This window comes from Mauremys reevesii, linkage group 24 (assembly GCF_016161935.1).
Source record: "Mauremys reevesii isolate NIE-2019 linkage group 24, ASM1616193v1, whole genome shotgun sequence".
Lineage (NCBI taxonomy): Eukaryota > Metazoa > Chordata > Testudines > Geoemydidae > Mauremys > Mauremys reevesii.
The window spans coordinates 7,202,133-7,229,725 of NC_052646.1; the positions used below are offsets into that span (position 1 = coordinate 7,202,133).

The following is a 27,593-nucleotide window of genomic DNA, read 5'->3' on the forward strand; positions in this document are numbered from 1 at the left end:
GTGGCAAAGGCTGACTTCACTCAGGACACATTTTATAACAGCAGCAGCACTTAGTTCCATGGCTGGGCTTCTCCGTGGCACAAGGCTACCTCAGGTCATTTCTGATGGTGGGTGTGCTAATGTCTTTGCATAAAACTTATGGGAGCAGCATTGCAAGATACCAACCCAATTTTGTGCAGCCATGGAAAACACGTTCCCTCGTCCAAGGAATAGCCATAGTTTGCTTGATCTCCTGGGTTGCTAATGATTGCTTTGTGACCTGTATTGTGGAAAATCCATACATGTGGCTAGGATGTGTTGCTCCATCTACTGAGCCTCTTCACCGCTGACATGGCTTCGGCAACTCTACCACATGGACTATTTCAGGGGTAGGCAACCTATGGCACACGTGCCGAAGGCGGCACGCGAGCTGATTTTCAGTGGCACGCACACAGCCCGGGTCCTGGCCACCGGTCCGGGGGGGCTCTGTATTTTAATTTAATTTTAAATGAAGCTTCTTAAACATTCTAAAAACCTTATTTATTTTACATACAACAATAGCTTAGTTATATATTACAGACTTCTAGAAAGAGACCTTCTAAAAACGTTAAAATGTATTACTGGCACGCGGAACCTTAAATCAGAGTGACTAAATGAGGACTCGGCACAGCACTTCTGAAAGGTTGCCAACCCCTGGACTAGTTATATCTGTGTGACACGGCCTTCACTCCAACACATTTTGAGACAGCAGCAGTGACAATAGCTAGCACTGAAATAGCACTTCACATGCACAAAGCAATACATAGACATTAATCAATCACAAACACCCCTGCGGGATAGGGAGAATGAGCTAAAAGTGCCCAAATTCTGGACCAGACCAATCACGATCATTCATCATTTCAGCTGCTTGTCTCAGGTCTGTCAGGTGGATCTGATGAGAGCATTTTGCCATTAGAGCCCATACATTGTTCTCAAACAGAGCAGTTAGATTACAGCAAGGCTAAGACTAGCAGTTTAACAGACCACATCTCCAGAGTGCAGTCTGAAGCAGAGCGTCCCTCTATATTTGTGGATAAGAACCGTAGCTGGCAATACCACATTGGTTTCCTTTGTTCCTGGAGATTCGAATGTACCCTTTGTCACCGAACTTTACGCCCCAGCTGTTGCAAAGAGAAATAACACAGAATTAAACATTAAGAGAATAAAACACCTTTCTTTATAGGCAGGGTTCCCCTCCCCCGTTTTCTCACGTGTTTCAAGCTGTTTAACAAAGTGCATCCAATTCACACTAGTACAGACACATACATGCACAGCTCTACACAGCTTACTCATACCCCACGCATAACCCAGGAGCATGTTAGTCTATAGATAAATACGGCTCAGTGACGGATTTTCTTTTACCTGTTTTTCACAAGCCAAAAGTCCTTCCCATCCAGGGCGCCATAGCCGATAACTAGAACTGAATGATTTGGCTCTTCAATGCAACGTGGATCATCGTAGACTCCTGGAAGGAAAGAATGCGCAATCACAAGGGAGGAAAAAAAGCCAGCAGAGACTTCTCTGCTCAGTAAACTGTTGTGAGCAACAGCACCCACATGGTACCAACATGCCTCTAACCTGGTCCCCTGTAAGGGGGGTAAGAATAACAATCCCTCACGCTTTTTTCATCAGTAGGTCACAAAGTGGGTCTGTCTCATTATCTCCATTGTGCAGATGGGGACACTGAGGCACAGAGCAAGCAGTGACTTGCCCTGGGAATAGAACCCAACTCTCCTGAGCCCCAGTCCAGGCGGCTAGGACTATAACAATGTTTAAAAGGGGACTGGATAAATTCATGGTGACTAAGTCCATAAATGGCTATTAGCCAGGATGGGTAAGAATGGTGTCCCTAGCCTCTGTTCGTCAGAGGATGGAGATGGATGGCAGGAGAGAGATCACTTGATCATTGCCTGTTAGATTCACTCCCTCAGGGGCACCTGGCATTGGCCACTGTTGGTAGACAGATACTGGGCTAGATGGACCTTTGGTCTGACCTGGTACGGCCTTTCTTATGTTCTTATGTTCCAGCGCACTGTCCACTGGGAAGTTTAGTTTCCGTGGCCTTGTACGATCATTGGCTCTCCTACTGAGGCGGCCAACTTGGCTAGTGTGAGGTGGGCACCTGCCCCCAAGAACTGGACGCAGACCCTCTATAGGCCACCAAAGAGATGTCAGCTAGGAAAGGACGTCTGACCAGCAGAGCTAAACTATCCCCCTAGCAATGAAAGCCTCCATTATCCCATCCGTCCCTTCAGCTATTTCAGTATCCCAACTCCCATTAACACCGGGAAGGAATCTTCCTCCCACTACGGTCCCCTCACAATGTTCCCTTAAAAGCCCCAAATCCAGCCAGGGGAGAATTCCCCCAGAACAGGAACCGAGTCAGACATCCACAACTGTCTTGGGAGCCCCCCTTCGGGAAGCTCTGGCATAGGGACATTCCTGCCGGGGTTAGGGTCTACAGCAAGTCTGTGGGGTGTTGCTCCCATTAGGTAGCTTGACTTGGGCTGCCATATCTTATGCAACACCCCAAGGCTGCCTAAATTATCAACCCCAGAACTGGGCTGAAAGACCATCTTAGAGCTGACCTGAGCTGAGTCTGGTGCAGCTTAAAATTGGCCCCACAATGTCTGAAGGTGCCATGTCGATGTTACAGTTGCACCAGAGCAAACGACAGCTTTGCCTAGCTACAATACGGGTTTGCAGCTATCTAGCTACCTTGGCCCTGAGGGTTATAACAGGGTCCAATCCCCAATCTAGACAAGATCTTAGGCTGAACGCTCCTCAGTGGAGAGGCCCCGTTAATTTTGTCCGGTAAGTGCCAGGCACCCTTGAGGTGCTTTCTAAACACCCAAGTCAGCAGTCGCTAGCCACTTCCCCAAATTGCACAAGACCAGCTGGGAAACAGAGTAGAAATGAGCTCGAATGCTGAGAACTCTCGGTTTGAAAAAGTCAAAGACGAGCAGCTAGAACCGAAACCTGCTCATCTGCAAAACAAAGAGGGCTGAGTCATGCCCCCCAGTAACCAAACTTGACTCAAATTGCTCAACAAACCACCTAGTTCTCTCTCCTTGGAGCTCCAGCACCCGGCCCCTTTGGAGAGCGCTGCCAGCTGGGAGGTAAAGGCGGGGGCAGCGGGAAACATTTTGGCTAAGAGAACCGGTCGGAACTTTTTGTCTGAAACTTTCTTTTTTTAAAAACATAAAATGGCTTTTTAAAAAAATAAAAAATCATAGAATCAAATGTTGAAAGAGAATCCAAGCTGAGCTCCACTGTGGAGAATTTTGCCCTGTGTGATGGGGTAATAACCCTATGAGCCCTCCAGGACAAGATAGGAGCAAAGACTGAACCTTAATCTTCCTGCTTTGAAAGCACCAGGACACCTGGCTTCTATTCCTGGCTCTACCATGACCTGCTGGACAAGTCCCATCCCTTCTTTGTTCCTCAGTTTCGCCTTCCATCCTTTGTGGGGCCGGAGCTGTTTCTCACCATGTGGTGGAATTTTCTTTTTTGTTTTGTTTTTTCCTCACCTTCCAGTTTGGGATGTTTTTCACCTCCCCCATCCACCTTAGTCAGTTGCAACAGGCAAAAAGGACAGCTGGTGGGGACAGGAAATACATTTTTTTTTAATTCAGAAAAATCAAAAAACATTTCTAAGTGTTCTAGAAAAAATTAGAGAAAACAATTCTTTTCCGTTAACTACTCTAACCATTTTTTCTAACCTGCTCTAGCAGCTTGTCAGCTCATAACAGTGGGATCCCCTCTTCTCTGCTCTAGAGGAACAAGAGCCAGAAAATATGCCTTGAGACTTAAGACGCTCTGTCTAGTCAGTTTATCCAAGAGAAGGTTAAGAGGTCACGGCTTGCTCATGACCTCCAAGTACTTACATGGGGAAATGAATTCTGGTAGTAGATCGCTCGTTAATCGGGGAGCAAAAAGCACAGCCGGATCCAATGGCTGGATGCTGAAGCTAGACAAATTAGGCCTGGAAAAAAGGTGGCATGTCCTGCCTTGAGTGCAGGGACAGGACTAGAATCAGCGTTTCTCAACCTCTTTGATACCAGGGACTGGCTTGCTGCCTTCCTAAACTGTGTCAGGGAAATCTCAAGGACCAGCCCGGTTGTTGAGAAACACTGGATTCTTGAGGTCCCTTCAGTCCTACACTTCTATGATTAGATGTTTCAGGGCCGGCTTTAGGAACTGTGGGGCCCGATTCGAATACCCGACGGCAGTCCAGGTCTTCGGAGGCACTTCGGCGGCGGGTCCTTCACTCGCTCCGGGTCTTCTGCTGCACTGAAGGACCCGCCGCCAAAATGCTGCTGAAGACCCGGACCGCCGCCGGGCGAGTAAAAATTAAAAAGTTAGGTGCTCTTCCGTAGGGCACGGGGCCCGATTCAGGAGAATCAACCTAAAGTCGGTCTTGAGATGTTTATTGGTAAATGCTAGTGTAACTTTAGCGCCTTCGTGGCCAAGATGGAGTCTGCTCTGCAGGCAGCTCTGGCCAAGAGAAGGCGTGTGCTGAAATGCAGCAGGAGAAATCCCTTCCACCCCGGGGGCACCTGTTCCAACCCCCCCAGGGTGAACACACCCACCCACAGGAAAAGTACAATGGATATAACAAAGGGAAGTATTTATTTACAGAGGGCTGAGCGGAGAAAAACAACAAGGGGAAATATAGGGGGAGCAGTAAAACAGGGCTGCATTCAAACCAAAACCCCACGGGCCCAGTGGGAGCACAGTCTGGAAGGGCAGACACCGAGCAATGCGTCTGCACACACAGTTCAGGAGGCCTGAGCAAAGTTCCAGTCCGGTGGTAAGTCTTGGAGGCTCCTGGTCGTCTTCGGCGCCAGTGAACTTTCCCCCCAGCAAACCCCTCCAGTGCCCTTTTCTGCTGCTCTCTGCAAAGCCCCACAGAGCGACCCCCTCCCCACTGAACTAGCTACAGCCTCCCTCCTTGTTCCCAATGCAGAGTCACAAGCCCCAGTACTCACAGCCCCACGCAGCCGTGATACTGGATCCAGCTCTGGCCCGTCCTTCTTGGGCGATTCCCCCTGGCACAGTGCTCCTCCTGGCTCCTGTTCGGGCCTGTCCGCCTCAGGCCGGTTCTCTCTCTGCTTCCTTCTCCAGGGCCAGCCGTGCCCCTTCTCCCTGGAGCTCCAGCCCTACCCACTACACTTTCCCTCCTTTTTCTTACTCTCCTCCTCCCCCCTGGGAAAAAGATTTAAAGGGGCCATGCTTGCTGAACTAGTAAATGCCAGTTTCACCGTGCACAGACAAATGGTTTTAAAAAGATATTGCCATCCATAATATTTACAGACAGGCAAAGTAAGCTCATGCTCCAATACATTTGTTAGTCTATAAGGCGCCACAGGACTCTTTGCCACTTTTACAGATCCAGACTAACACGGCTACCCTCTGATACTTGACACATTTTGACTGAAGATTTACCGGTACTTTATATATTTTGACATTGGATGTTGAAAATGTGTGTTTTAACCATTATAAACCTTCAACTTCCTGAATCTCAACGTTGACTGTCATTAAATAATTTGTGTCTGAGCCTCCCATCATGTCTTGCAACTGGGAAAATGTAAATCCATTTAAAAAATGCTTACACCCCTTAATTTTGCACAGCTATGAAAAATTAACTGATAAAAATAGAAAAAAAATAAAAATAAACATTGATAGCATCCATCCAAATTAAAATAAAAATCAAGTTCTGCCAAGCCTAGAAATAAGGCACAATTTTTTTAGCAGCCAGAGGAATTAACTGTTCGAACAACTCAATTTGAGATGTGGCAGATTCTCTAGCACCTGCGAGCTTTAAATCCAGACTGGATGTAAGACGTGCTCTAGCTCAACCAGAAGTTATGGGCTTGATGCAACAATGAATTTCTGCCAGATCTCACGATTTCCATCACCAGTCACGGGATTTTGGCTGGTGCCAGTCTCAGGATGACACGAGAAACCCCAACACTCTCGTGAATTTCAGCCCTGCTTAGGAGGAGAGAGTGAGACCGCTTCCTTCTGATTGGCTGCCTTTCCCGGCTGCTCCACCTCCAGCGGAAGAGCAGCCAATCAACGCTGCGGCAAGAGGCAGGCAGAGTTCTCACCCCACCTCTCTGGAGTTTTTGGAGAGGGGACGAGGAGATGGAGCAGAATGAGCCCAGCAATGCAGATATCTCCGCTCCCTCCAACCCACTCCGCACCCATGAATCAGTCTGATCCCCGCTACACCCCTTGCAACACCAGTCCTGGGAAGAGGGATGGGGGGGTGATGAGCCCCTAGAGCTCCCACACACCCCCTTAGGATGGGGGAAAGGAGGACCCCCCCCCAATGCAGGCCTGAGAAAGCGGGTGTGGCGAAGAATCCTGGCGGTGCAGTGACAGGCAAGGGGGAAATGAAATACTTTATGAATACGGTATGTGACCTGGTCACTGGAACGTTTACCATAGGCACGGGCAGGTACTGAACTGATGCATTAACTGTATGATCAGGAAAGACAGGCAGACTGTAGCCCAGATACCAGCCGCTCATAAACACCCAGGACGACTGACACTAATGTTGCTACCCTGACTCAGTGTAACCCGGCTCAGAAAACACAACAAACGAACTTTGGCTCGATTTAAAAGGCGTCTCAAGGACAGGGGGAGTGGAACCCAGAGAGTTCAGGGTGACTGGGAAGTTGGAGCAGTATAGAGTCTTGTATAGGTGTCTGTTTGCCCAGGTGCCGCCTTATGGCCACAGCCGTTTCTGCAGGGCCCTCCCTCCGCTCCCTCTCTTTGAGGGGTCTTAGGAGCAGGGACGGATTAAGCCAGGGGCTTTAGGGGCTGCAGCCCAGGGTCCCGGATCAAGGGGAACCCTGCAAAAATAAATCACAGGCAGCGATCTCCAACTCTGAGCCGCTAGAAGTGCCACGGTGCAGCGGCTGACTCAGGCAGGCTGCCTGCATGCCGTGGCCCCATGCCACTCCCGGACGTGGCCGGCTGCTAGCACGTCTCTGTGGCCCCTGGCATGCCTGGAGGCCTTTGGCTGGATTTAAATCCTGCTCTTACGCTCTGCTTTGTTCCTATTGTGAACATTAGCCAACACCATTTCTGGAAGGCCGTCTGGTTATTTACATGACAGCTCCCGCCAGGAAGAACCACTCGGACCCAACCCCAGTTGGACTTGCTGGGGTGAGCACAGTCGATATACAGAGTGCTGCAGCACAGGGCCTGGTCTAAGAGTGGAAAAACTGCAGGATTCCACCCCCAAAAAAGTCTGGGTGCGGGTAAGACGCACTCAGAGAGGCCAGAGGAGGGGTCAGAGGTGCAGCTAGCCCTCAACCACAACATAAAGCTTGCCCTGTTCTAATACAGCTGGAAATGAGGTCAGAAGATCTCCCGGGAAACTTCTGCTGATGCTTCAGGAGCTGAAAAAATGGGCTTTGGGTTTGCAAGTATATTGTGTGATGTAGCACCCTCTGCTGGGCCCCGCAAGTCCCTAAGGGATTGTTTTCACTTCTAAATCGGCGCTGCTGCATCAACCCAGCCGCACCAGTGTAGCACATCTGGTAACGGTAACCTCAACGAGAGGTGGAAGTTATGTCGGCCAGAGAGCGTCTCCTGTGGTGTAGACACCGCTTTAAGGGGGGGCGTTTTTTTCAGACCCCTGAGCAACATAACTTACATCAATTTAAGCGGTAGCGTAGACAAGCCCTAAGAGAAAGTAGGACCTGGAGACAGATGTGGCAGCTGGGGTTTTGCAGACACGGAATTCCAGTTTCATCCATGATGTTGTTGATGTAACTATGAAATTAAAGTATTTCACTAGGCCCTGTGGCTTCCATAGTGCGCTTGGGAAGAGATCAAACTGCCTTTCCTGGAGTTTGCCCCAAAGGACGAGTCTTTGCATCAAGACATGGCAGCAGGAAGGTGTGCCGATGCAGTGGCACCAACTCTCATGGTTTTTAATCACAGGTCTCGCAATATTTGGTGCTTTTAAGCCCCAGCTTCTGGAGTCACGGGATTCCCACAAGACGCTCAGCTTTCATTTAACAAGCCAAAAAGCACGAGTTTCAAGCCCTTTGTGGTTGCAGTGAAAAGCTTGAAGGTATGGCCCCTTAACGATACAAAAACAGGAAAGCAAGTTTTAAAAGTGCCCAAAATGTGAGGTATTTAAAAAAAAAAGGCTCTTGATTTTTTTTAAGGCAACCATTATCTGTGGGTGGGGGCCCGTCACGATTTTTAAATGCTTGCAGTTGGCAATCCTGGGAACATGAGTGTGCAAGGCACAAATTAAGCAGCGGGGGCTGAGCTGCACATTGCTCAGCAGGAAACGCAGGTCACAGTAAAACCAGCGAACAGTGACAACAGACCACTGGCCAACCAGCGCCTGAGCTCTGCTCGGAGCCGGAGTACTGGGCATCTAGTTTTGCTTCTGCCAAAACTTCTCTCTCTCCCCACCCCCATCTGCTCTCAACCTCATTTCACACAAAGTGCAAAAATACACACAGCTGTTCCGCACCCCACCAGAAAGAGGAACCGAAAATAATGCACATGCCAGGCTCAGTTTACCAGGCCTGATTATCACTTCCCCCTGCCAGCTGGGTGCATGCAGCCTGCGACGTACGCCTTGTATGCTTCCTAGAAATAGTGTTATCATATTATAGCATAACTGTGATAGATGTTGTACGAGATAAGGCATGTGAGGGATCATTGGAAAGGTTATGATTTGCTGAATAGGATTATCCTATTTGCAGACATGTATCGTTTCTGTATCTGAAGTTAGGAATATTGACTATGTATCAATTACAAGTGGATTTACACCTGGGGAACGCCCACCAGACAGAATGCAATCAGTCCGGATGGGCCTTGAGGAAAGACAATAGGTCTTTGAAGATGCTGATCTCCCACCTTCATGGAAAGCCTTCCTGTGGATGCTGCAAATAGACTTTGAGTTATGGCTGGGCTCATGTCATCCATCATAGAATACCAGTGTTTTTCTACTGAATGGGTGGGAGGGCGGAGAGAGAGAGAGAGAGAGAACCACACTGGAAAACAAAGGATTCATGCCCTATGTAAAACCTATTTAATGCAGGGGAGTGACTTAATCAGTGCTCATTCTTCACTGAATCCCCAGCCAGGATAACTGCTGAAAACAGCTAAGAAACAAAGGACAAAGACACAGTCAACCTGTGGAACTCCTTGGCAGAGGATGGTGTGAAGGCAAAGCCCATAACAGGGTTCAAAAAAGAACTAGATCAGTTCCTGGAGGATAGGTCCATCAACGGCTATTAGCCAGGATGGGCAGGGATGGTGTCCCTAGCCTCTGTTTGCCAGAAGCTGGGAATGGGCAACTGGGGATGGATCACTTGATGATCACCTGTTCTGTTCATTCCCTCTGGGGCACCTGGCACTGGCCACTGTCGGAAGACAGGACACTGGGCTAGATGGATCTTTGGTCTGAGCCAGTAGGGCCAATCTTATGTTGGAAACCAGGCGAGAGGGTGTCTGGCCTGTGAAAGAAATACCTGGAGTTTCAAGCTGCAAGCAAGAACCTCTGCACTCTGCCTAACACAACATTTAGGGTGAGAAGTTGCTAGTTATAACCAGTTTCTTTAATATATTAAGCTTAGCTTGTGCATTGATTTCATTTGCTAGGTAATCTGCTTTGAGGTGTTTGCTACCCCTTATAATCACTTAACATTGGGTAGCTAATAAACTTGCTTGTTTTCTCTAAGAACAGTTTGTGGAATTCCATAACCGGGGGCGCACAAAGCTGTGACTATCTTTCTCCACAGTGAGGGAGGGAGCGAATTTCCGTGAGCTTACGCTGTATAGTTCTCTGTACCACGCAAGCCGGTACCATTTTGGGTTTACACTCCAGTGCGGGGGGTGCATTTAAGTGCTGGGCATTTCCCTGGCTGAGTCTTCCCACGCAGAGCTGGTTTCAGTGTCTCTGTCTTTCTGCAGCTGGGTGCGTCCCTACCTGTGTGTGTACTGAAGGCGGCTTGAGGGCCTGGCTCAGCAGGACAGGGTAAGGGAGCCCAGGCTGGTGGAACAGGCAGGCTCAGTGGGACTCGAGTACATCAGGTGGCACCCTGGGGCGGGGAGCAACCCATCTCACAGCCACTACATGATAGAATCATAGATGTGTAGGATTGGAAGGTACCTCGAGAGGTCATCTAGTCCTGTCCCCTGCACTCATGGCAGAACTCAGTATTATCTAGACCATCCCTGACAGGTGTTTGTCTAACCTGCTCTTAAAAATCTCCAGTGACAGAGCTTCTACAACCTCCCTAGGCAATTTGTTCCAGTGCCTAACTCCCCTGACAGGAAGTTTTTCCTAATGGCTAACCTAAACTGCCCTTGCTGCAATTTAAGCCCGTTGCTTCTTATCCTGTCCTCAGAGGTTACCGAGAACAATTGTTCACCCTCCTCTTTGGAAAAACCTGTGATGTACTTGAAAACTGTTCTCATGTCCCCTCTCAGTTCTCTCTTCTCCAGACTCGACAAACCCAGTTATTTCAAGCTTTCCTCCTAGGTCGGGTGTTCTTGACTTTTAATCATTTTTGTTGCTCTCCTCTAGACTTTCTCCAGTTTGTCCATGTCTTTCCCAAAGTGTGGTGCCCAGAACTGCGCACACTTCTCCAGCTGAGGCCATAGCAGGGCGGCATAGAGAAGAATGACTTCTCATGTCTTGTTTACAATGGAGTTTTATCTGCTTATGTGTAAGTGTGAAGAGTCGGGGAAGGGGTTGCATTGGGTGCAATGGTCTGATTCTCTCTCTGTTGCCCTGGGCTGTCTGGATTGCCCCTTCTCTCATCAGTGGGGCCCTGGTCTGCAGCTTCGTCAGTGAAACAACCCAATGCAAACCTGTTTCCTAGAGCTGTAGCCCTTTGGCCTTGTGATCAGCCCTCGGATGCTACCAAAGGGTCACCCCACAGGTGGCTGCATTGCACCAATGCGTGAAGCAAGCCCAGGAGAGGTCGTGTCCCACACGGAAGAGACCGGCCTGTCACGAGCACGAAGGGACTCGTTATGGAGGCTGCTGGCTGCAGACCGACCCTGTGGTTCTCTCCAGCTCTCATGCTGGGCTGCCCAGTGTGATCACATCTGGCTCTTGTGTGTCTGTAACATTGGGATAATGTTTAGCCACTAGAACTGATGAGAAAATGATTTCTCCCTTCCCCATGGACAATTTGAACAGTTTCACTGAAAAAAAATCAAAAGGCAAAATAGTTCAACTTGGAAATACTTCCATGGAGCCTCATGGGAGCTGTAGCTCAGATGCCTCCTGCTGCCACTCTCCTCTATAGGCTGACTCCCTGCTCAGACTACATATCCCATGATCCATCATAATCCCCCCTCTTGGAGTAGTGAGGCCGGGTATTGTAGGAGTCCCATGGCCAAGGTGCATCATGGGAGATGAAGTCCAGTTAGGGAGCCTGCCCCACAGAGGAGAGAGGGCACATAAGGAAGCTGGACTACAACTCCCATGAGGCAGGCAGAAGGGGTCAGAATCTATATTGTTCCATTTTTAGGCATTTGTTTTTGCTTGATGAAAAACATCAAAGCTTTCCGTGGGAAGCAGGCAGAGACTCTCTGCAAAATATTTCATTTTGTCAAACATCCAATTTTCCACCTGCAGAGTGGATGGAAAGTTTTTGAGCGGCTGTGTTAGCCGCCTCATCGGGCGAAAGGGACTACCATGTATTTGTAATGCTTTCAAAGAGCGTTGAGCTCCTCCAACGAGAGGCCTAAGGGAATCCTGATCGAGGCTTAACAACGGGACAGGCAAGCAACAAACAGGGCCGGGGTGTCGCCTCGCGCTGCCCAACCTGACACCAGACCAGGAGGTCTGTATTTGTAGATGCTACTGGCAACGTTGAATCAGTGCCCCAGTGACCATTCAGCCGGAATACAGAGCAAACCACCAAGCAAGGGACGGGTTATTCCCAACTGGGTTTATTTAAAAATAAAATCATGTCAGTCTCACCAGAACCTGTCACATCGGAGTAGGGCTGCAAGTGTGCACGGGATACGGAGTGGGCACAGCTGCTGCCATATTGCTAGAACACAGGCAAAGCATCCTCCCCTTCCAGCCCCAGAGAGGCACCGTCTCCAGTGGAGCAAGGACAGGGGGAAACATGAAGCCACCTGCAGAACCTTCCCAGGAGGTGGAATCCAGGCCACCTCCCCGCTTTTGCTGCTGCATCCCAAGGTTTCAGAATCTGGGTTACGCGATCCCCCTCAGCTGGGTCTGTCTGTCCCTACAGTGGGGGGTGGGACAGGACAGAACTCAGCAGCAGGGCGTGCATCACACAGGCTGTAACGGACTGGTGCATACGAATGAGGGAGCTGGGGCCATGGAGCAGATCCAGGATTTTGGAGACACGGTGGCTAGAGTTCCACAGCTCATATGGGTAGAGACCTGCTCCTCCAGAGCTGCTGGGCAAGAGTTCTAATCCCACAACGGCGTCTGTTGTCTGCAGACACTGATTCTTTCACCCACACATCCCAGGGGGAGGGAGATGCCTATGTTTGTTTGCTGTTGTTTTTTTGGGGGGGAGAGAGGCTCCTAGAACAGGGACGAGCCTGCGTCTGACTTTGCAAATCAAAAGAGGAGAAGGGCAGAGTATAAAAAATGGCAAGCACGAAAGGCTAGTACAGAAGCCGAGGAGACAGCTGCGGACGCCAAGTCAGAGATGCGGATACTCCACGATGCCAGCTCAGGAATCCAGCCGCTTCTTTGGATCAGTGCTCGGGGCGGCGGGTCACATCTTGGGGAAGCTGGCCAGGTTGGCGATGCCGCAGGCGTTGTTCATGTTCCGGGCCATCAGGATGTAACCCTTGTTGCCCCAGCCCTCGCCCCAGCTGCGGAGAGAAAGGAGAGGGAGTGAAAAGCTCTGCCAGGATTCACTGGCTCTTCCCCAGCTCTGTAAGATCACCCTGGCCCAGTGCCACGGGGCTCCTGGCAGAGGCTGCGGCTGCACTCGGAGGCAGGCGCCCTTAGAAGGCGCTGGCTGGCATTGGATTACCTGTTCTTGATGATCCAGTGCTTGCTGCCCTTCTGCGTGCCGTACCCCACCGCCAGCACCGCGTGGTTGATGTTCTCCGCGTTGCAGCTTTCATCGTAGTACACACCTGGGGGATGGGAGGCAGGAGTCACTCGCGGGTATAACAGCACTTTAGGACAGAGGAATCACCAGACTGGTCCAGCCCCTCGGCCCAGCTAGCCCAGAATCTCATCTCTGATAGCGCGTCTGAGGAAAGCGCAAGAACCCCACAGTAGGCGGATGTGGGATAATCTGTCTGCCATGTTAGATCTCATCCTGGCCTCTAATAGCTAGAGCTAGGCTTAAACCCATCCCCCTCTCCGTGCCTCAGTTTCCCCATCTGTACAATAGGGATAATGATACTGACCTCCTTTGCAAAGCACTTTGAGATCTACCCTAGCGCTTATCTAGTACCTGTTGTTATTATTAAATCCTGAAGCACGAGGTTTAATATCTCTTCCAAAAACGGTGCGAGTGAATGGTGACAGCTCTGGCTGTGCGTTTTATCTACATCAAGGTCTCATCTCCTTTTGGATCTTGTTACGTTCTTGGTCTCAACGCCTTCCTGGGGCAATGAGTCCCGCAGCCCAATTACACTCGGTGTGGAAAAGATTGGAAATGAAGTGCAAGTTGTTAACGGTGAGGGTAATTAACCGCTGAAACAATTTACCGAGGTGCACGGTGGATTCCCTCTCACAAGCAATTTTACAGTCAAGATTGAACTAGACGGCCTCTCTTAGTGAAACAGCCCAGCAGGAGTTAATTCAGGGAAGTCCCATGGCTTGTGTTATACAGGAGGTCAGACTATCAGAGGCAATCAGTTATTTTTTGTCAAAGTCCAAATGTCTCGATCAAGGTGGTAGTCAAAGATCCAGACTCCACAGAAACAGTAACAAGTAAATAAAAAAATGTGGGGGTCTATTCAAAAATGTCCGGCAGTCCAGATTTGGCCCACAGTCCACCTGTCGACTATCCCCGTTGGATGATCACCATGGTCCCTTCTGGCCTTGGAAGCTAGGAATTTATTTCCTTTTAATCAGTTTCAAATGTGGCCACCTTTTAAATTTCATCAGCTGTCCATGCAAAGCATTTCAATCAATGCAAAGTGTGTTAGTTGTTATGCTGATTGTTACGAGTCAGCCCATTGTAAAGCAGGATCCTCACCCTACAGGCAGCTTGGCCATACAAGCCTTCAAACACACACCCTGTCCAGGGGGTCATCATTAGCACAGAAGGTGGCACACTACACACAACTCACTGTGTGGGAGAAGCTATCCCAGAACCCAGCTCCTGTCTGCTCTGCCTGTGTGTTAAAGATCTGCTGGCACTTCGCATTAGATCAAGGGAAGCCCTTGGTCAAAATTTCTCCTCCTCCTCCTCCGTCTCCTCAGCGGCTGCCTTCCACCCCAGAGGTGGCTGCATTTCCGTGGCGTTACATAGCAGAGGGTGGAAGGTGTGATGATGATTGAGTGGGATGAAATGCGAAGACTGGGGTCTGACCCTCCCCTCGATGCCCAACGTACCTGAGACCCCCCTTCCACCTGCAAAAGCCAAGGTGGAGTAGACCCCACCCTATGGGCAATGCCCAGGCCATCACCTGGGGCTCATAAGGTTCCACTCTTCCTACCTCTGCTGTAGAACTGGAAGGAGGACAGGCTGGCATCAATGCCCACAGATACAGGCCCCACCCTGGCCACAGCTCTCTTCAAGGCCTTCTCATTCCCTTCTGGGATTTCCTTGTACCCACGACACTTGGCGGCTTTTCCCGTCGGGCTGTACATGCAGCTTTCATCCTGCAGGGGGCAGACAGAGAGCAGCAGATAGAGCAGGTTGCAATGTCAAAGGAGGTTTTGGGGGGATGGAAACTGGCTGTTTTGTCAACTTGGAAATTTCCAGGGGATTCTGATGATTTTTTCTAAGTTTTATAGAAAAAACTTTTTATTCCCCCCCTCCCCGTTTTTGGCAACCAAAACTGAAAAGGTCTGGCCGGTTTGAGAGAACCGACCGGCTGACATTTTTCTGTTTCTGGTTGCAAAAAAAAAACCAAAACAAAACCCCAACATGTTAAAATTTTGGTTTCCAAGAAAAACTCGGGAAAACTTTCTGGAAAGCAAAAACGTTTTCAATTTCATCCAAATTTCGTGCTGGGGAAAAAATAAATAAATAGAATTTCCCAGCCTGCTCTTGTGATTAGCCAGGCAAGGGCAAAATACCTGGGGGGAGGGCGGGTTGCTTTATGCCCCTGATACCCCAGGAAAACATCCTCCTCCGTCATCCTGGTCAGGCGCTTGGAACAACTGTCCCAGGGAGACAAGGACACCTGCAGAATCCATCCTGGGTTTGACGTGAGAACTGCCCTGCTGGGGCACGGGGACTGGGGCAGTACGCAGCAGCCTGGGCGCACTGGAGAAAGCTGCTAGCTCTGTAACGAAGCTGCTGGGAGCACTGTGTGAACTGTAAGTGCAACATCCAGCCAGCTCCCACAATCTCTCCAGCACAGAAAAGGGTAGTGTGACCAGAGGGACCTGCTCAGGAGGAAGTAGCAGCAGCAGCCGCCTGGGAGCTGGCTGCAGAGGAACGGCCAGGTAGCGTGGGAGTTAGGAGTGACAGGTTGAGAGCCAGAGTGGGGGAACAGCTGGGCCACAGGGGGATTAGTAGCCAGGGCTGCTGGATACCCAGGAGGCTCAGTTGTGAGTCGAGCTGGGCAAATAACTGATTTTTCAAGTCAGGTTGAACCAAATTTGAAATTTTTCTGGTGTTTTTGATGCATCAAAGCAGTCGGGGCTGGGGCTGTTCAGGGGAGCCGGACCTGGAAGCGGGGGCTCCCGCCTGCCAAGGAAGTTATAAAGGGACCACCATCCCCACCGCCGCCTCTTCTTGGCGACTGGCCGACAGGATTCATGTCAAAAATCGAGGCTCATTTCGCCTTGACCAAAACTGCATTTTTCCTGGAGTAAACTAGGTGTCCTGGAAGTTCTGCCCCGGTCTGGTGAGGAGCCCTGCCCTGTCTCAGGAGCTCTTATATCGTGGCACAGCTCCCTGCACCAGGTGTCTGCAGGAGCCGCAGAGCAGACGGGCAGTTACACAAGCGGGCAGGGAGCGGGAGGCATCTCGACAGGGCAGAGGCGGCCCAGGTTACTTCCCCAGCGGCAGCAGAAAATCAACGATCACTAGAGTCACTGCCATCCTCTGGGCAAGAAGGTGCGAGTCCCTCTCCCCCAGCCTTGCAAAATTCTACTCCAAGGTGTTAGCGGCTGCACTGCCCTCGGTGTCATGGGGAGCAGACCTCACGCCTGGGCTGGTGCATCACCATCATCCCCCCCTCCGCCCCGAGCTGCTCTCATCTCTGTCCCCAGGTTGATAGGCACCGACCTGGCCGATGTAGGGGTAAGAGTCCTCCGAGTCGATGCCCCTGTTCTCCTTCACGTACTCGAAGGCGTTGGTCATGTAGCCGCCCCCGCAGCCGTCGTTGTTGGTCACGCAGTCGACCAGGTTCTGCGGGCTGAGACCCAGCAGCTTCCCCGTCTGCCGCTTCAGCTGCCCTTCCAGGGCCCCGACGGAGCTGAAAGCCCAGCAGGAGCCGCACTGACCCTGACGCACAGGAGGGGAGAGGGTCAGAAGTGAGAGGCTGTTCCCAGCCCGAGGGGCAGGAGGAGGAGCGGAGAGGGAGAGCAGAAAGCAGCCAGCGTTTGTGGTTATTCCCCCCACTGAAATGTAAGGATCTCACAGGAGTCAGAGTCAGACCCTGGCGTAAATCCGGAGCCGCTCCACCTCCGTGGAACCAAGCCCAGACTCCAGCCACTGGCTCTCTGAGCCGGTCCTGAAAAGTCCCAGCCAACAAGCGAAGCGCGGTGTAGGGCAGCCGTACGGTACAACCGGGGTGGACAAGGAAGCGCCGAGCTCGGAGAACAGCACCGCCTACCTGGTTCTTCACGGGCGTCACATAGCCCTTCTTCCTCCAGTCCACCGAGTCCGGCACCTTCTCCTCCCAGTCGGGAACGTAGACCGTGTCGTTGCTGGGCCCACGCGACGGAGGGACCTTCAGCCCCGTCATCTTCTGCACCACCTCCTCGCTGGTCTAGGGAGGGAGAGGCGGACGTTTGGCAAAGCCGGGCGCTGGCGGACAGTTTCGTAGTCACCGTTGGGCCAGAGCTGCCACGCGTGACCCAGGGCGGGAGGAGCAGTGACCCAAAGGCACTGCCTGGGGAATTGCACGGTAGAGGAGAACTTTAACGTGGCTAAACCTGCCGGGCTGGCACCCGCCCTGGGTGGAGAGGAAAACGAGCTTCTGCCAAGAGAGAATTGCTCATTGACCGGAGCCACCGGGGTCCCTTTTCAACCAGGCATTCCAGTCGAAAACCAGACGCCTGGTCACCCTAAACCGAACACCCTGGCGATGATCGTGGGACAGAGGGTAACATTGCTGCAGCACCTGGGGATAATTCACCGAGGATCCGGAAATACCCTGGCATGTCATCCACCTACCATGTCCCCCAGGTGGTTCATGGCCAGTTCATAGGTGTGGGTGCCCAGAGAGAACTCCAGGTTGTGGGTGGTGATGTACTTGAGGTTCTTCTCCCAGACCAGCCGGCGCGAGAGCTCGTCCATCTGCGAGGCAAGGATTCGGGAATGGAAACACACCGGGCCATTGGACACCGAGGGCCGGACCCTGCTCGGGCTCCCACCGGCGCTAGCCTGGGAGCTGCAGCAAGGTCTGGAGCCCACGCGGCGGGGGTGAGAGTTATCACTGTCCCAGGGCAACGCAGAGATCGAGAGCCCTGGAACAGGGCCTCCCATATTGCCCTGGGATGGGCAAGGTGATGTCCCGGGTCTTGAACCCAGGCCTGGGAGTTCCCAGACACCTGCCACCCAATGGCTACTGAAGCCCACTGGGCTGAGAAGCTACCAGGGCTATAGCCCCAACCCAGGCACCACCCCCAGGAGCTCTGATTGGAGGATCACCCAGCTCCACCAATTGGTCCAGCTATGCTATTTAAGGAGGAGAAATAGGAAGTTTGTCTGAGGAACCAGGTGGTTTCCTGTTGTGGCTGCGTCGGACCCTGCTCATGCCTAGCCCCCGCACCCAGTCCTGGTCCTGGTTCCTGCTCCGCTCCTGCCTCACCCCCGGCTTTCGCTGCTCCTGTTCCCACTGTGCTGCTGGCCTCCAGTGACCAGTCCTGGCTCCAACCCTGGCCTGGACTTCTGCACCATCCATTCAGTCAACATCCATACAACACCCTGGCGGCGCGTGATTGCTTTCAAGCTTCGTTAGAATTCCCTGCGCTGGCCAAAGCAGTAACAGGGTCCCTTTTCCCCGGCGGGGGGGACAGCTCAGTGGTTTGAGCATTGGCCTGCTAAACCCAGGGTTGTGAGTTCAATCCTTGAAGGGGCCATTTAGGGATCTGGAGCAAAAATCTGTCAGGGGATTGGTCCTGCTTTGAGCAGGGGGTTGGACTAGATACCTCCTGAGGTCCCTTCCAACCCTGAGATTCTCTGATTCTAGTAAGTGGCTGGGGGGTGCCGTGGACAGCCCTTGCCTTCTGTGCCAGCAGGCCAAGGTTCAAATCCTGGACGGGCCTCGTGCAGGGGATAACTGAGGACCTCTTATGCAGGAGGTGAGGCTTAGTGGGTCTTGTCTAGTCTTAAGCTCTAGTCCTACATTCCTCCAGGGTCATACAGCCACTCGGCCTTTCCCCATTGCTAGGTCCTGCCCTCCTTCAGGGGTCTCCCATAGCCCCTCTGCCACTGAACTTCTAGCCCCACAAGACCTGCTCTGCCCATAACCCTAATCCCTCTGCTCCCTACCCCTCCGGGGAAGTGGAGTCTCATTGCCAGTGCTAGGTGCCTTTCCAGCCCCAAAGCACTCGATCGGCCACTCGAAAACCAGCTGCCCAGTTCTCAATAAACCTCAGTGCTCTGGCTGCAGGGGACTCTCCGCACCCATTGACGCTGGGGCAGAGTGGGGGTAAAGTGCTACCGGTCCCCCTGACGTGGCAGGTCTCTGCAGCGACCACAGGAGGGTGACCCAGGCCCACGATCTTCAGCAGAGGAGACAGACCTCGGCTCTGTGAGCGCTAGCAGCGCGGCTGCTGCTTTTGGGGCCCGGCCTGCCAAGCATTCAGCCCCACAGCTGTGCTGAAGCCCAGTCCCTGAAGCGTCCTGTCCCGTATGGAGCGGCCAGACTCCCCCCCTTCCCCGGGTACCTTGCCGTTGTACTGTTTGTGGTAGGTTTTCTTCCATAGCTCCCACTGGGAATCCAGCGCCTCCTCTGGGTACACGCCGGCCTTCACTGCCGGCAGCAGCAGGGCTAGGAGGCTGATCCACCACATCCTGCGAGGGCGGAGGGGAAAGCCATGAGCAGGGCAATGTAGGAGGGCAGCATGGGCGAGGTGAAAGCGATACGAGATACACACCCCACCCTGGACAACCTCCAACCGCACTGGGTCAGTACAGATCCCCCTGGCACTGTACAACTTGCACACACTGCATGCACGACACATGGCAAAATGTGGGCCAGGTCCCCCTCTAGTGGCCAGTCCGCATAGAGGACAACAACCTACTACAGCTGCCAGAGCTGCCCTTTTAGCTCCAGTGGTGGAAGTCGGGGCTGCGGTGCTGGAAGTTTGGATTCGCAACCGACTGATGACCCACAGAGGAGGGGGCGTCATTCCACCGGCAGGCGTTACTGCCCTGTTCTAACCCAGCTGCAGCTCAAGCGATGCGTTACCCCTGCGGCTGCAGGTAGCCGGGGCCTAGCGTTGCTTCGGGGAGGGGGATGGGCTCCGACCCTGCCCCATCCCGCACCGCGCCTGCTCTGTGACTAGAGCGAGGACTTTGCTCCTGAATTCTGGCGAGATGGAGCCCTCAGCAGCACTCCGCTCCCCTGACCACAAACACAAAGCCTGGCCAGGGGGAGGGTTTTACACGGGGCAGGTCAATGAAAACCTCCACGTGAGCCAGGCTCTTCTTTACCAGCCGGATCCCAGCCCCTGGACTCCCCCGTCGGACGTGCAAGCAGCCGTCACATGAGCCTCAGCAGCTGGTTCCCATTAGGGCCTTTTGGCGGACGCCTGGGAGATTTTGGAGGAATGCAGAGCAAGCCGGCTGGGCTCATTAACTCTGCCTCACGGCAGCGCAGCCTGGCGAAGGACGGCCCGGGATAAAACCCACCCCGGCTCATTGCTGCCTCAGCTGCCCCCAGTTCAAGGCATTTCCCACAGGCGGGTAACGTTCTTGCCACCTTACAGATGGGGAAACTGAGGCACAGACTGGCCCGAGGTCTTGCAGCAAGTCAGCGGCCTTGCTGGAATCAGAACCCAGGTGTCCTGGCTGCCGGGCCAGTTGCTCTAACCACTGGGCCGCCCAGGATCCCCTTAAGCCTGCTATCCCCGTTTCCCAGCCTAGGAAACGCAGGGCAGCGTGGGGAAGGGATGTGTCCCAGGGAATGCAGGTCCCCCAACGGGAACAAGCCCTGAGCTCCCACGTCACAACCAGCGTTACCCACCGCTTCCACGCTCGCCTGAGCGCCCTCTGCCCGCGTCCGCCCTCCAGCCCTGCCTGGCACCCAGCGTGCAAGTGACCGGGGATGAACGGACAGCTCCTCCCGCTCTGCCACCACCCGTCTTCCCCATGCTGAGATCAGCTTGCTAAACCCCTCTTCAGAAATCAGGGACCACCAGGGCGGTCTAATGGCTGCAGCACTGGACTGGGTGCGGAGCATCTGGGCTCTGTCTCCGGCGTTACCCTAGGGGAAGTCTGTGCCTCAGTTTCCACTCTCTCACCTTTTGTCTGCCTGGTGAATTCCGAGTGGAAGCCCTTGAGGGCAGGGGCTGTTTCTCACTCCAAGTATGCACCGGACCTAACCCAGTGGAAGCCCTGGCTCTCCAGGAAGGCCTCCGAGCGCTCCCATAAAACTAACAACAAGCCAGACTCCCCGTTCGGTTTACAAGCTGGGCTGTCAACCCAGGATTCCAAACTGCTTCTGTTCCCCTGGGCCTGGGAGAAGTTCAGCCCCCGCAGCAAACATCTGAAACTGCCCCAGGCCTCTGCCGGCTGGTCCTGATGCTTGGGGGAGAAGGAAACGAAAGCGAACAAAGAACCTATTTCGAGAGCAGCGAAAGCTACTGTGAGGCTATGAAACCCCTTCTGGTCCCCAGGGAAAGCTCTGTAATCTGCACCACAGGGCGCAGGCGGGAGAATTTCTGCTTCGTACCCCACAGGCCTGGGCGCGCGCTCCAGCTTTGGAGCGAGCAGATCCAGCAGCCCTGGCGGCTACGTCTGGAGAGCCGTCAGATCCCCCTTTGCTGCCAAGGAGGAAAGCGGGGCTCACCTGTACGTCGCGGCTGCTCTCGGATACCAAAGTTAGCGACCGCTTCGCCGGGCCCCGAAGAGACGCCGAGCAGAGAGGAGAGGCGGGATGCTGCAGCTCTGCTCGCCTGCTAGTTCTTTTTATGCTGCTTGGATTGAGGAAGTCGGGCAGGCGGCTGGAAAATATGGGCTGTCAGTTTCAGGCAGGGTTTCTCAGATTTGCATATGGGCCTGGCCGGGCAGTGGGGAGGGCTGCAGGGAGCGGTGCTGGCTGGATGTTCGGTTTCACATGACCTGCAGCTGCCTGCAGAACTTAGTCACCTCGGTGCTTTGCAGGCCCAGGCCTCACCCGGCTGTGCCCCCTGGGGGGTCATTTGCACCTGGGCAAAGCAGGTGCAGGGGAGAACTTGGGGGGGGGCTGTGTCTATCCCTCCCCCAAAGCTCCAGTAGGACACAGATTTCCTGAGCACACCCCCCCTCCCAGGGTGCACAATCCTCGCCCTGCCCCAGATTGGGACGGCGCCTAACGTCTCCAGGGAAGCCCAAAGGGCACTTTGCTTTTCATGCCACCCCTTAGCGTCCCAGGTACCGCCCCTGCCGAGTCCATCAGCAACGCATGGAGGGTGCTAGCCAAGGAGGTCCTGAGCACCCTGCGTTTCCTCTGGCTTTGGGGCAGGTCACCCCTGGCAGGATTAGTCCCAGACGGGCCTGATCCTCAGCCCTGAGCGCCCCTTGTTCCAGCTGCTGATTGGAGCTGCGGGCACTCAGCCCCTGGGCAATTTAACCCCGTAACTAGCTGCAGGAGTCACTTGCCCCCCTGGGTCAGCACGCAGCACGCTACCTGCGTGATGCCGCCTCTTAGCGGAGGCACCGGGGGATTGACCCAGTGACCTCCAGAGCTCAGACAGCAGGAGTGGCTACAGCTTAAGCTAAAGCAACACACACACACTCTCTCTTTCCCCCCAGCCACACATCCACCCAGCCCAGGACTGGGAACTGAACCCACAAATTGCAGCCGCGGAGGAGCGTGCGAGGCGTTACACGTCTCACACTGTGCCTGATCCGCTGAGGCTGCTCCAGGCCCAGGCTCTTTAGCTCAAGCTGTAGAGCAGCGTTTCTCAAATGTGGCCACCAGAAGCTTTTCTTGCAGCCACACAGGCTCCTGGGCTGTGACTGGGGGAGCGGGGAGGGCAGCAATGCACCTCCTTGGTGTTGGTTGCTGGAGCCGCCAGCAGAGGTTGGGCCCTGCCCCCATCTGGAGACCCCAGAGCATAAAGCTAATCAAGTATTTTAGGAACAAGCATGAGCGCGGCCACCAGCAAAGTTGGTGGCCGTACTCTGAGGCCACCAAATAATTTGTCCAGAGAACCCCCGGAGACTCATGTGCTTAGCTAGGCAGGGCCCAGATTCAATCCCCAGGGCCAGCCAAGAGGTTGCTCAGCGATGGACTCCGCTGCGTAGCTTGCCGCAGAGCGGGGCTGAAGCTGTCACAGCTGCAGGGGAGCAGGAGAGAGATCGGATTCAGGGCCAAGTGGGATTTGACCCTGTGTGCCTCTAAGGGCAGGACTCGGGTTTCCATAGGCCTCTGAATTCTTGGACTCTCTGCACAACACAACAGCTGATGCCATTTGGGCTGGCTGTAGCAAGGGAAGGAACCAGCGAGATCCAGCAAACTTGTTCCACTCTTCTACAGTAACACCTAGGAGCCCCGGTCATGGAGCAGGGCCCCGGAGTGCTAGGCGCTGCACATAGAATAGACTGTCCTTCCGCCAAAGAGCTTCCCGTTTAAGTAAAGGCATTAGCTAGAAAATCGGTGCCTGGGAATTTCAAAGCTGCCCCAAGGACTGGATTAAATTTACCAGGAACCTGGCAACCGGCTCATCAGCTGCTTGGCGCATCATCCCAGCCTGAATGACTCTGATCCACGCATCCTGTGGCTTCCCCTTCGAACTGGTCAGAAAACCTTCCTCTTACTCACACCAAAGTACGGCGTTCCATACAGACACGAGCCGCTCAAGGTGACCCCAATGGCATCTGTCCAGCTAATCTGATCTACTGTTTTTCATCCATAGGTCTCAAAGGGCTTCACAGTGGAGGTCGGTATCATTCTTCCCATTGTGTGAATGGGGAAACTGAGGCACGGAGCCGGGACACGACTCGCCCAGCGGCAGAGCCGGGTTATAGAACCCAGGTCTTTTGAGTCGTAGCCCAGTGCCCTTCCCACTAAGTCGCACTGCCTCTGGCCTAGCTTCCTCAGATGGGCCCGATCTTTCATTGCTCTCCAGCTTGTGGAAGCATTTTGACCAGTGCAAAAAACGCTGCCGTATTAAGTTGGTGACATTTGACCTCGGTTTTGCGCTGCTGTAAATGACCGCGTGAGCGACGGAGAATTGCACCATCTCACCTGGTTCTATTAGGCTGCTCTACAATACAGGGGTTTAACCTGGGGGCAGGGGTGACAACAAGGTGTCAGGGGGCTCCACTCCCATAGGGCTGGATGAGAAGCCCAGCTCTGCCCTGAGTGTTACGACAACTTCTCGTGTCGAGAGGCAGAACAAAGCCCAGTGGCCGGCGGTTAAAGCCACACAAATTCAGTGTTAGCCAGACACAGGCTCTTGGGCTCTAGCCAGCAGGAACTGGGTGAAGTTCTCTGGCCTGTGCTATACGGGAGGTCAGACGAGATGATCTAACAGCCCCTTCTGGCCTTTCCGTCTACTGATCTCTGAATAAGCAGGAGGGAACAGCTGTCTTTTTCCAGCAAGCAAAATAATTCCATGTCACCCTCAGTTAGGCAAAGTACCATGACAGACTCAACAAGCCACAAAACCAGGACCACGACAGTCAAGACAGGGAGTAGGTGGGTCATACCCAGCCTTCGAATCTGATGGCACAGAGGAACTAATAAATGCATACGCTCCATTTGGATAACTGAGAGTAGGTCGGCCCTGCAACCGGTGGGGGACTGCAGTTCGGGTAGGCCCACCAGGGCTAGCTTTAATATAGCCAGTGAGGCTAACGGTAGCAGCAAAGACCCGGCCGGCATGGAGCCTGGTGCGGGCCAGCAATGCGAGTACATACCCAGGTGTAGCTTCGCAGCAGACACACAGGGAAGTTAGATAAAATACATAATTCCTCTCGCTGGAAGGTTGCAACTGAACACGACTTTCTTGCGTAGAATTCAGAATGAGAACACACACAACCCCACCCCACCCCCCCCCGAAAAAAGACACAAACGCAGGCATGGATTGACTGCAGCTAGACCCAGATTGCACGTTTCCCAGCGGAGCCCCATAACCTGCCCATAGCAGCTGGAAAAACCTTGAAATCTCAAGTGACAGCCTACAATTTTTGACACAGTTTTAATACACCGTCTTTAGCTGCCGCTGCATCTTCGCTGCTATCTTTAGCCGTGCTAGCAGGGATGAAAACTAGGTGGAGATGCCAACCCAGGCTGCAATCATACCTCCCATAACACCTTGGAACGTTAAACCAAGGAGGGGCCCCGTCCAAATCCCACTGAAGTCCAAGGAAAGAAGAGGAGTTGGATTGGGCTCTAAAGGCCAAACACAAATCCAGGGCAGAGTTAAGGTTATTTGGATGCTGATCACTGCAAAACGGTCTGTGTGCCACAGCTGTTGATTAGAAGGTTAAATTGACGGATTTCCAGTGTTTAATTCTTTGGTGGGTAGGGGGGAAGGATGTGTTTCATTCAGAGTGTCCTTTTGAACTGCACTTAACTGCATCTCAACCAAATCTTTGTGGTTCTGGGGGTTACAATCACTGCTCAGCTGATTGCAGTCAAGCTTCATTCTTCCATTCCCAGAGCAACACTGGCTCCCCCAACCCCTAGAAGAACCCCACCCGTTGGGGAGCAGATTCCCTGCTGTTTAGATTGGAGGCTCTTTGGGGCAGGGACTGTCTTTGATCTGTGTTTGTCCAGCACCGACAGAGCCCTGGTCGTAACCAGGTGCTTTAATAATACAAATAATTAAAAACAGTGACACCGGCCAGGACATGGGAGCGGAGGAGCAAAGCCACTGCCATATGGGAACGTGCTCACCGGCAGACAAAGGGTTCCTCTCCCTGCTTGTAGCAGTGGCTCAGGGCAGAGGCCGGCATTCAGCAGACCAGAAAGGCTGACTCCTGCTCTCTGAGTAAAGGTGCTTTCTGGCCTGATGCACACGCAGGGTCAGCAGTTCGTGAAGCAGCCCTTCCCTTGGCAAGGCATGGAGGAAAGCACGTGACTTGCAACAAGGAAGCAGCCTTGGCTGTTAACAGGCAGGGGGAAAGAGTCAAAAACAGCTGCCTCCTGCAGCCCACCAGGGGGCGCTGTGCTTGGCCCGACTGATCAAAGGAGAAAGCAAGTGGGTTATTACCCCAGGTCTGTCTCCTGTCTCTCCCCTTCCCTGCCGGCAATCAGAGCCCAGTTCTTACACACCAGGTCATTGCAGGTTCTGCCTCACGAGCATCCCCATCAACCCTATTGAGATTCGCTCCCAACTTTACCCTTCTTGTCCAGCACAATACAATGATCCGGGGACCGATTCTGCTGGTCCCTCAAGAGCCGGGGTGGGGTAGAGAATAACCACACAAATTTGGTTATATTATTATTTATTCCTAGTGCAGCTAGTGCTCAAAGGCCTCAATTAACACACAGGGAGATCTGGGACCCTGCCCCAAAGGACTTACATTGTAAAAACAGAGCAGAGACGTAGTTCCAGGTGACCGGGGCATGTTTTGGAGACAAGACAAACCAGAGCCCTGCATTAGCCATTCCTATTAACATACGGCCTGCTGGGACTCTTCACAGGAACATGCTAGGAAGCAGGGTATTTTGGTTTAAATCCCCACCATCCGTTTTCATCTCCCTGCCCTGAGATACGGAACTTCAGTCCCTCTCAACAGGAGGCATTGTTTAAAGGAACACAACCACACACACAAGCAAACAAGCTTCCGCACAGCTTACGTTCCAACTTTATCTCCCTGGTTTGCCAGGGACCTAACAACTTGCCTGGAGCTCTGTGCTGCAGATGGAGACATCTGGTGGCTAAACAGCATATTACAAGTAAACATATTGCACAGCTCCCTCCGTTGGATTCTCCTCTCTGTCCTGGAGATTTCCCTACACCACCACCCCGCCGAATTTCCCCAACACCTCCCCCCCTCCCCAGTTTTGTGAACTAGTTACATGCAGTGTTGCGAATTTAGTGATTGTTTGGAAATTTGAATTGAAATTGAAACATTAATACACGCTTTAAAGCATATAAAGCGTATGATAAAATACGTGTATCTGAAAAAAGTATAATAGATTTGAAAAGTATGAACATAGACTAGCTTCCTTATACAGCTGTTTTTTATGACAGTGCCAGGGCATTCATTTCGGTGATATTGGCCAACCTAATAATTTCAAATTATGATCTGTAAGCAAAGTCTAAATGAGCTCTTCCTGACATCTAGTGATGAGCTGGGGGCTGTGGGGGAAAGGCTTCAGGACCAGATTGTATTTATGTTCACACCTAATTTACCTACGTATCCAGCAAACAGAGCTGTGTTGCCCAAGTGATAGATTTTGGCTGGGGTTGGGTTACAAATCACTTGAATGGGGTGGGGGAGGGAATGAAATGTAATTGTATGAGTAAAGGGCAGTAGAACTGTACTTAGCCTGTGCTGATTGAGGGCATCAAGAGAGAGGGTGGGGACAGGTGTTTTGCTTGATGGCCTGCCTGAGTCACAAGTACTATCTGACCTGCCCCTCTCCACTGTTTAAGGACAGAGCTGATTAGGCTCCATAGAGAGTCTTTTGTTTTGTTAAGTGACCACTACAGCTGAGATCACTGAGAATCAGGTCCAAGTGCTTAGACCTGCTGTGGGACAATGTTTCTGTGGAAGACACGGCCCAGCCTGCACTAGCACCGAGGTTCCCGCACTGACAGCTCAGCTGAAATCACTGAGAGCCGGGTGGAACCTCAAGAGACCAACTTGCAGAGGTCATAGTGGCAGGTGGCAGCAGAAGGTGACGGCGCAGGGCCATTGGCAACAGAGCGATGGAGTGAATGGTGGCACAACAAACAAAAGTGGCCAGAGCAAACAGTGAGCAGCTGGAGGAATGAGCAAGGTGCCTTCTTGCCCCCGACCTGGGAGGTGAACTCATGTGAAAGCACCTCTGAGCCTCCACTGACCAAGGACAACATCAGTGAGTGTTAATGAGGCTGTTCAGAAGGCTGG

The 27,593-nt window shown here is 52.7% G+C and overlaps 2 protein-coding genes across 3 annotated transcripts; both read right to left on the reverse strand.

Annotated features, from left to right (window-relative positions):
* Positions 1-607: 607 nt before the first annotated feature.
* LOC120390503 (cathepsin S-like) lies at positions 608-3,669 on the reverse strand. Its single transcript, XM_039513233.1, has 3 exons — positions 3,549-3,669; positions 1,381-1,483; positions 608-1,139 (listed from the first exon to the last, which is right to left on the reverse strand). Exons 1-3 carry the CDS (start codon positions 3,667-3,669, stop codon positions 1,040-1,042), a joined length of 324 nt encoding a protein of 107 aa, XP_039369167.1. The 3' UTR covers positions 608-1,039.
* Positions 3,670-11,948: 8,279 nt separating this feature from the next.
* Positions 11,949-21,528, reverse strand: CTSK (cathepsin K). Of its 2 annotated transcripts, none has more exons than XM_039512370.1 (8): positions 21,391-21,528; positions 19,265-19,391; positions 17,547-17,669; positions 16,984-17,139; positions 16,434-16,652; positions 14,689-14,854; positions 13,044-13,149; positions 11,949-12,879 (listed from the first exon to the last, which is right to left on the reverse strand). In XM_039512370.1, exons 2-8 carry the CDS (start codon positions 19,388-19,390, stop codon positions 12,780-12,782), a joined length of 996 nt encoding a protein of 331 aa, XP_039368304.1. In that variant the 5' UTR covers position 19,391; positions 21,391-21,528; the 3' UTR covers positions 11,949-12,779. The 2 variants fall into 2 exon arrangements, with proteins under 2 accessions (XP_039368304.1, XP_039368305.1); XM_039512371.1 differs by lacking the exon at positions 21,391-21,528 and adding an exon at positions 20,843-20,926.
* Between the last annotated feature and the right edge of the window lie 6,065 nt (positions 21,529-27,593).

What these genes read in the sequence shown, in the direction of transcription:
- LOC120390503 (XM_039513233.1), bottom strand. Translation starts at nt 3,669, where the DNA reads ATGTTTTTTGATTTTTCTGAATTAAAAAAAAATGTATTTCCTGTCCCC. An exon ending in AAAACATCCCAAACTGGAAG is followed by an intron (nt 1,484 to 3,548) that starts GTGAGGAAAAAA and finishes CTTTCCTTCCAG; the next exon opens with GAGTCTACGATGATCCACGT. An exon ending in TTTTGGCTTGTGAAAAACAG is followed by an intron (nt 1,140 to 1,380) that starts GTAAAAGAAAAT and finishes TCTTTGCAACAG; the next exon opens with CTGGGGCGTAAAGTTCGGTG.
- CTSK (XM_039512370.1), bottom strand. Translation starts at nt 19,390, where the DNA reads ATGTGGTGGATCAGCCTCCTAGCCCTGCTGCTGCCGGCAGTGAAGGCC. An exon ending in TGACGCCCGTGAAGAACCAG is followed by an intron (nt 16,653 to 16,983) that starts GTAGGCGGTGCT and finishes CCTGTGCGTCAG; the next exon opens with GGTCAGTGCGGCTCCTGCTG. An exon ending in CACTGGATCATCAAGAACAG is followed by an intron (nt 12,880 to 13,043) that starts GTAATCCAATGC and finishes TTCTCTCCGCAG; the next exon opens with CTGGGGCGAGGGCTGGGGCA.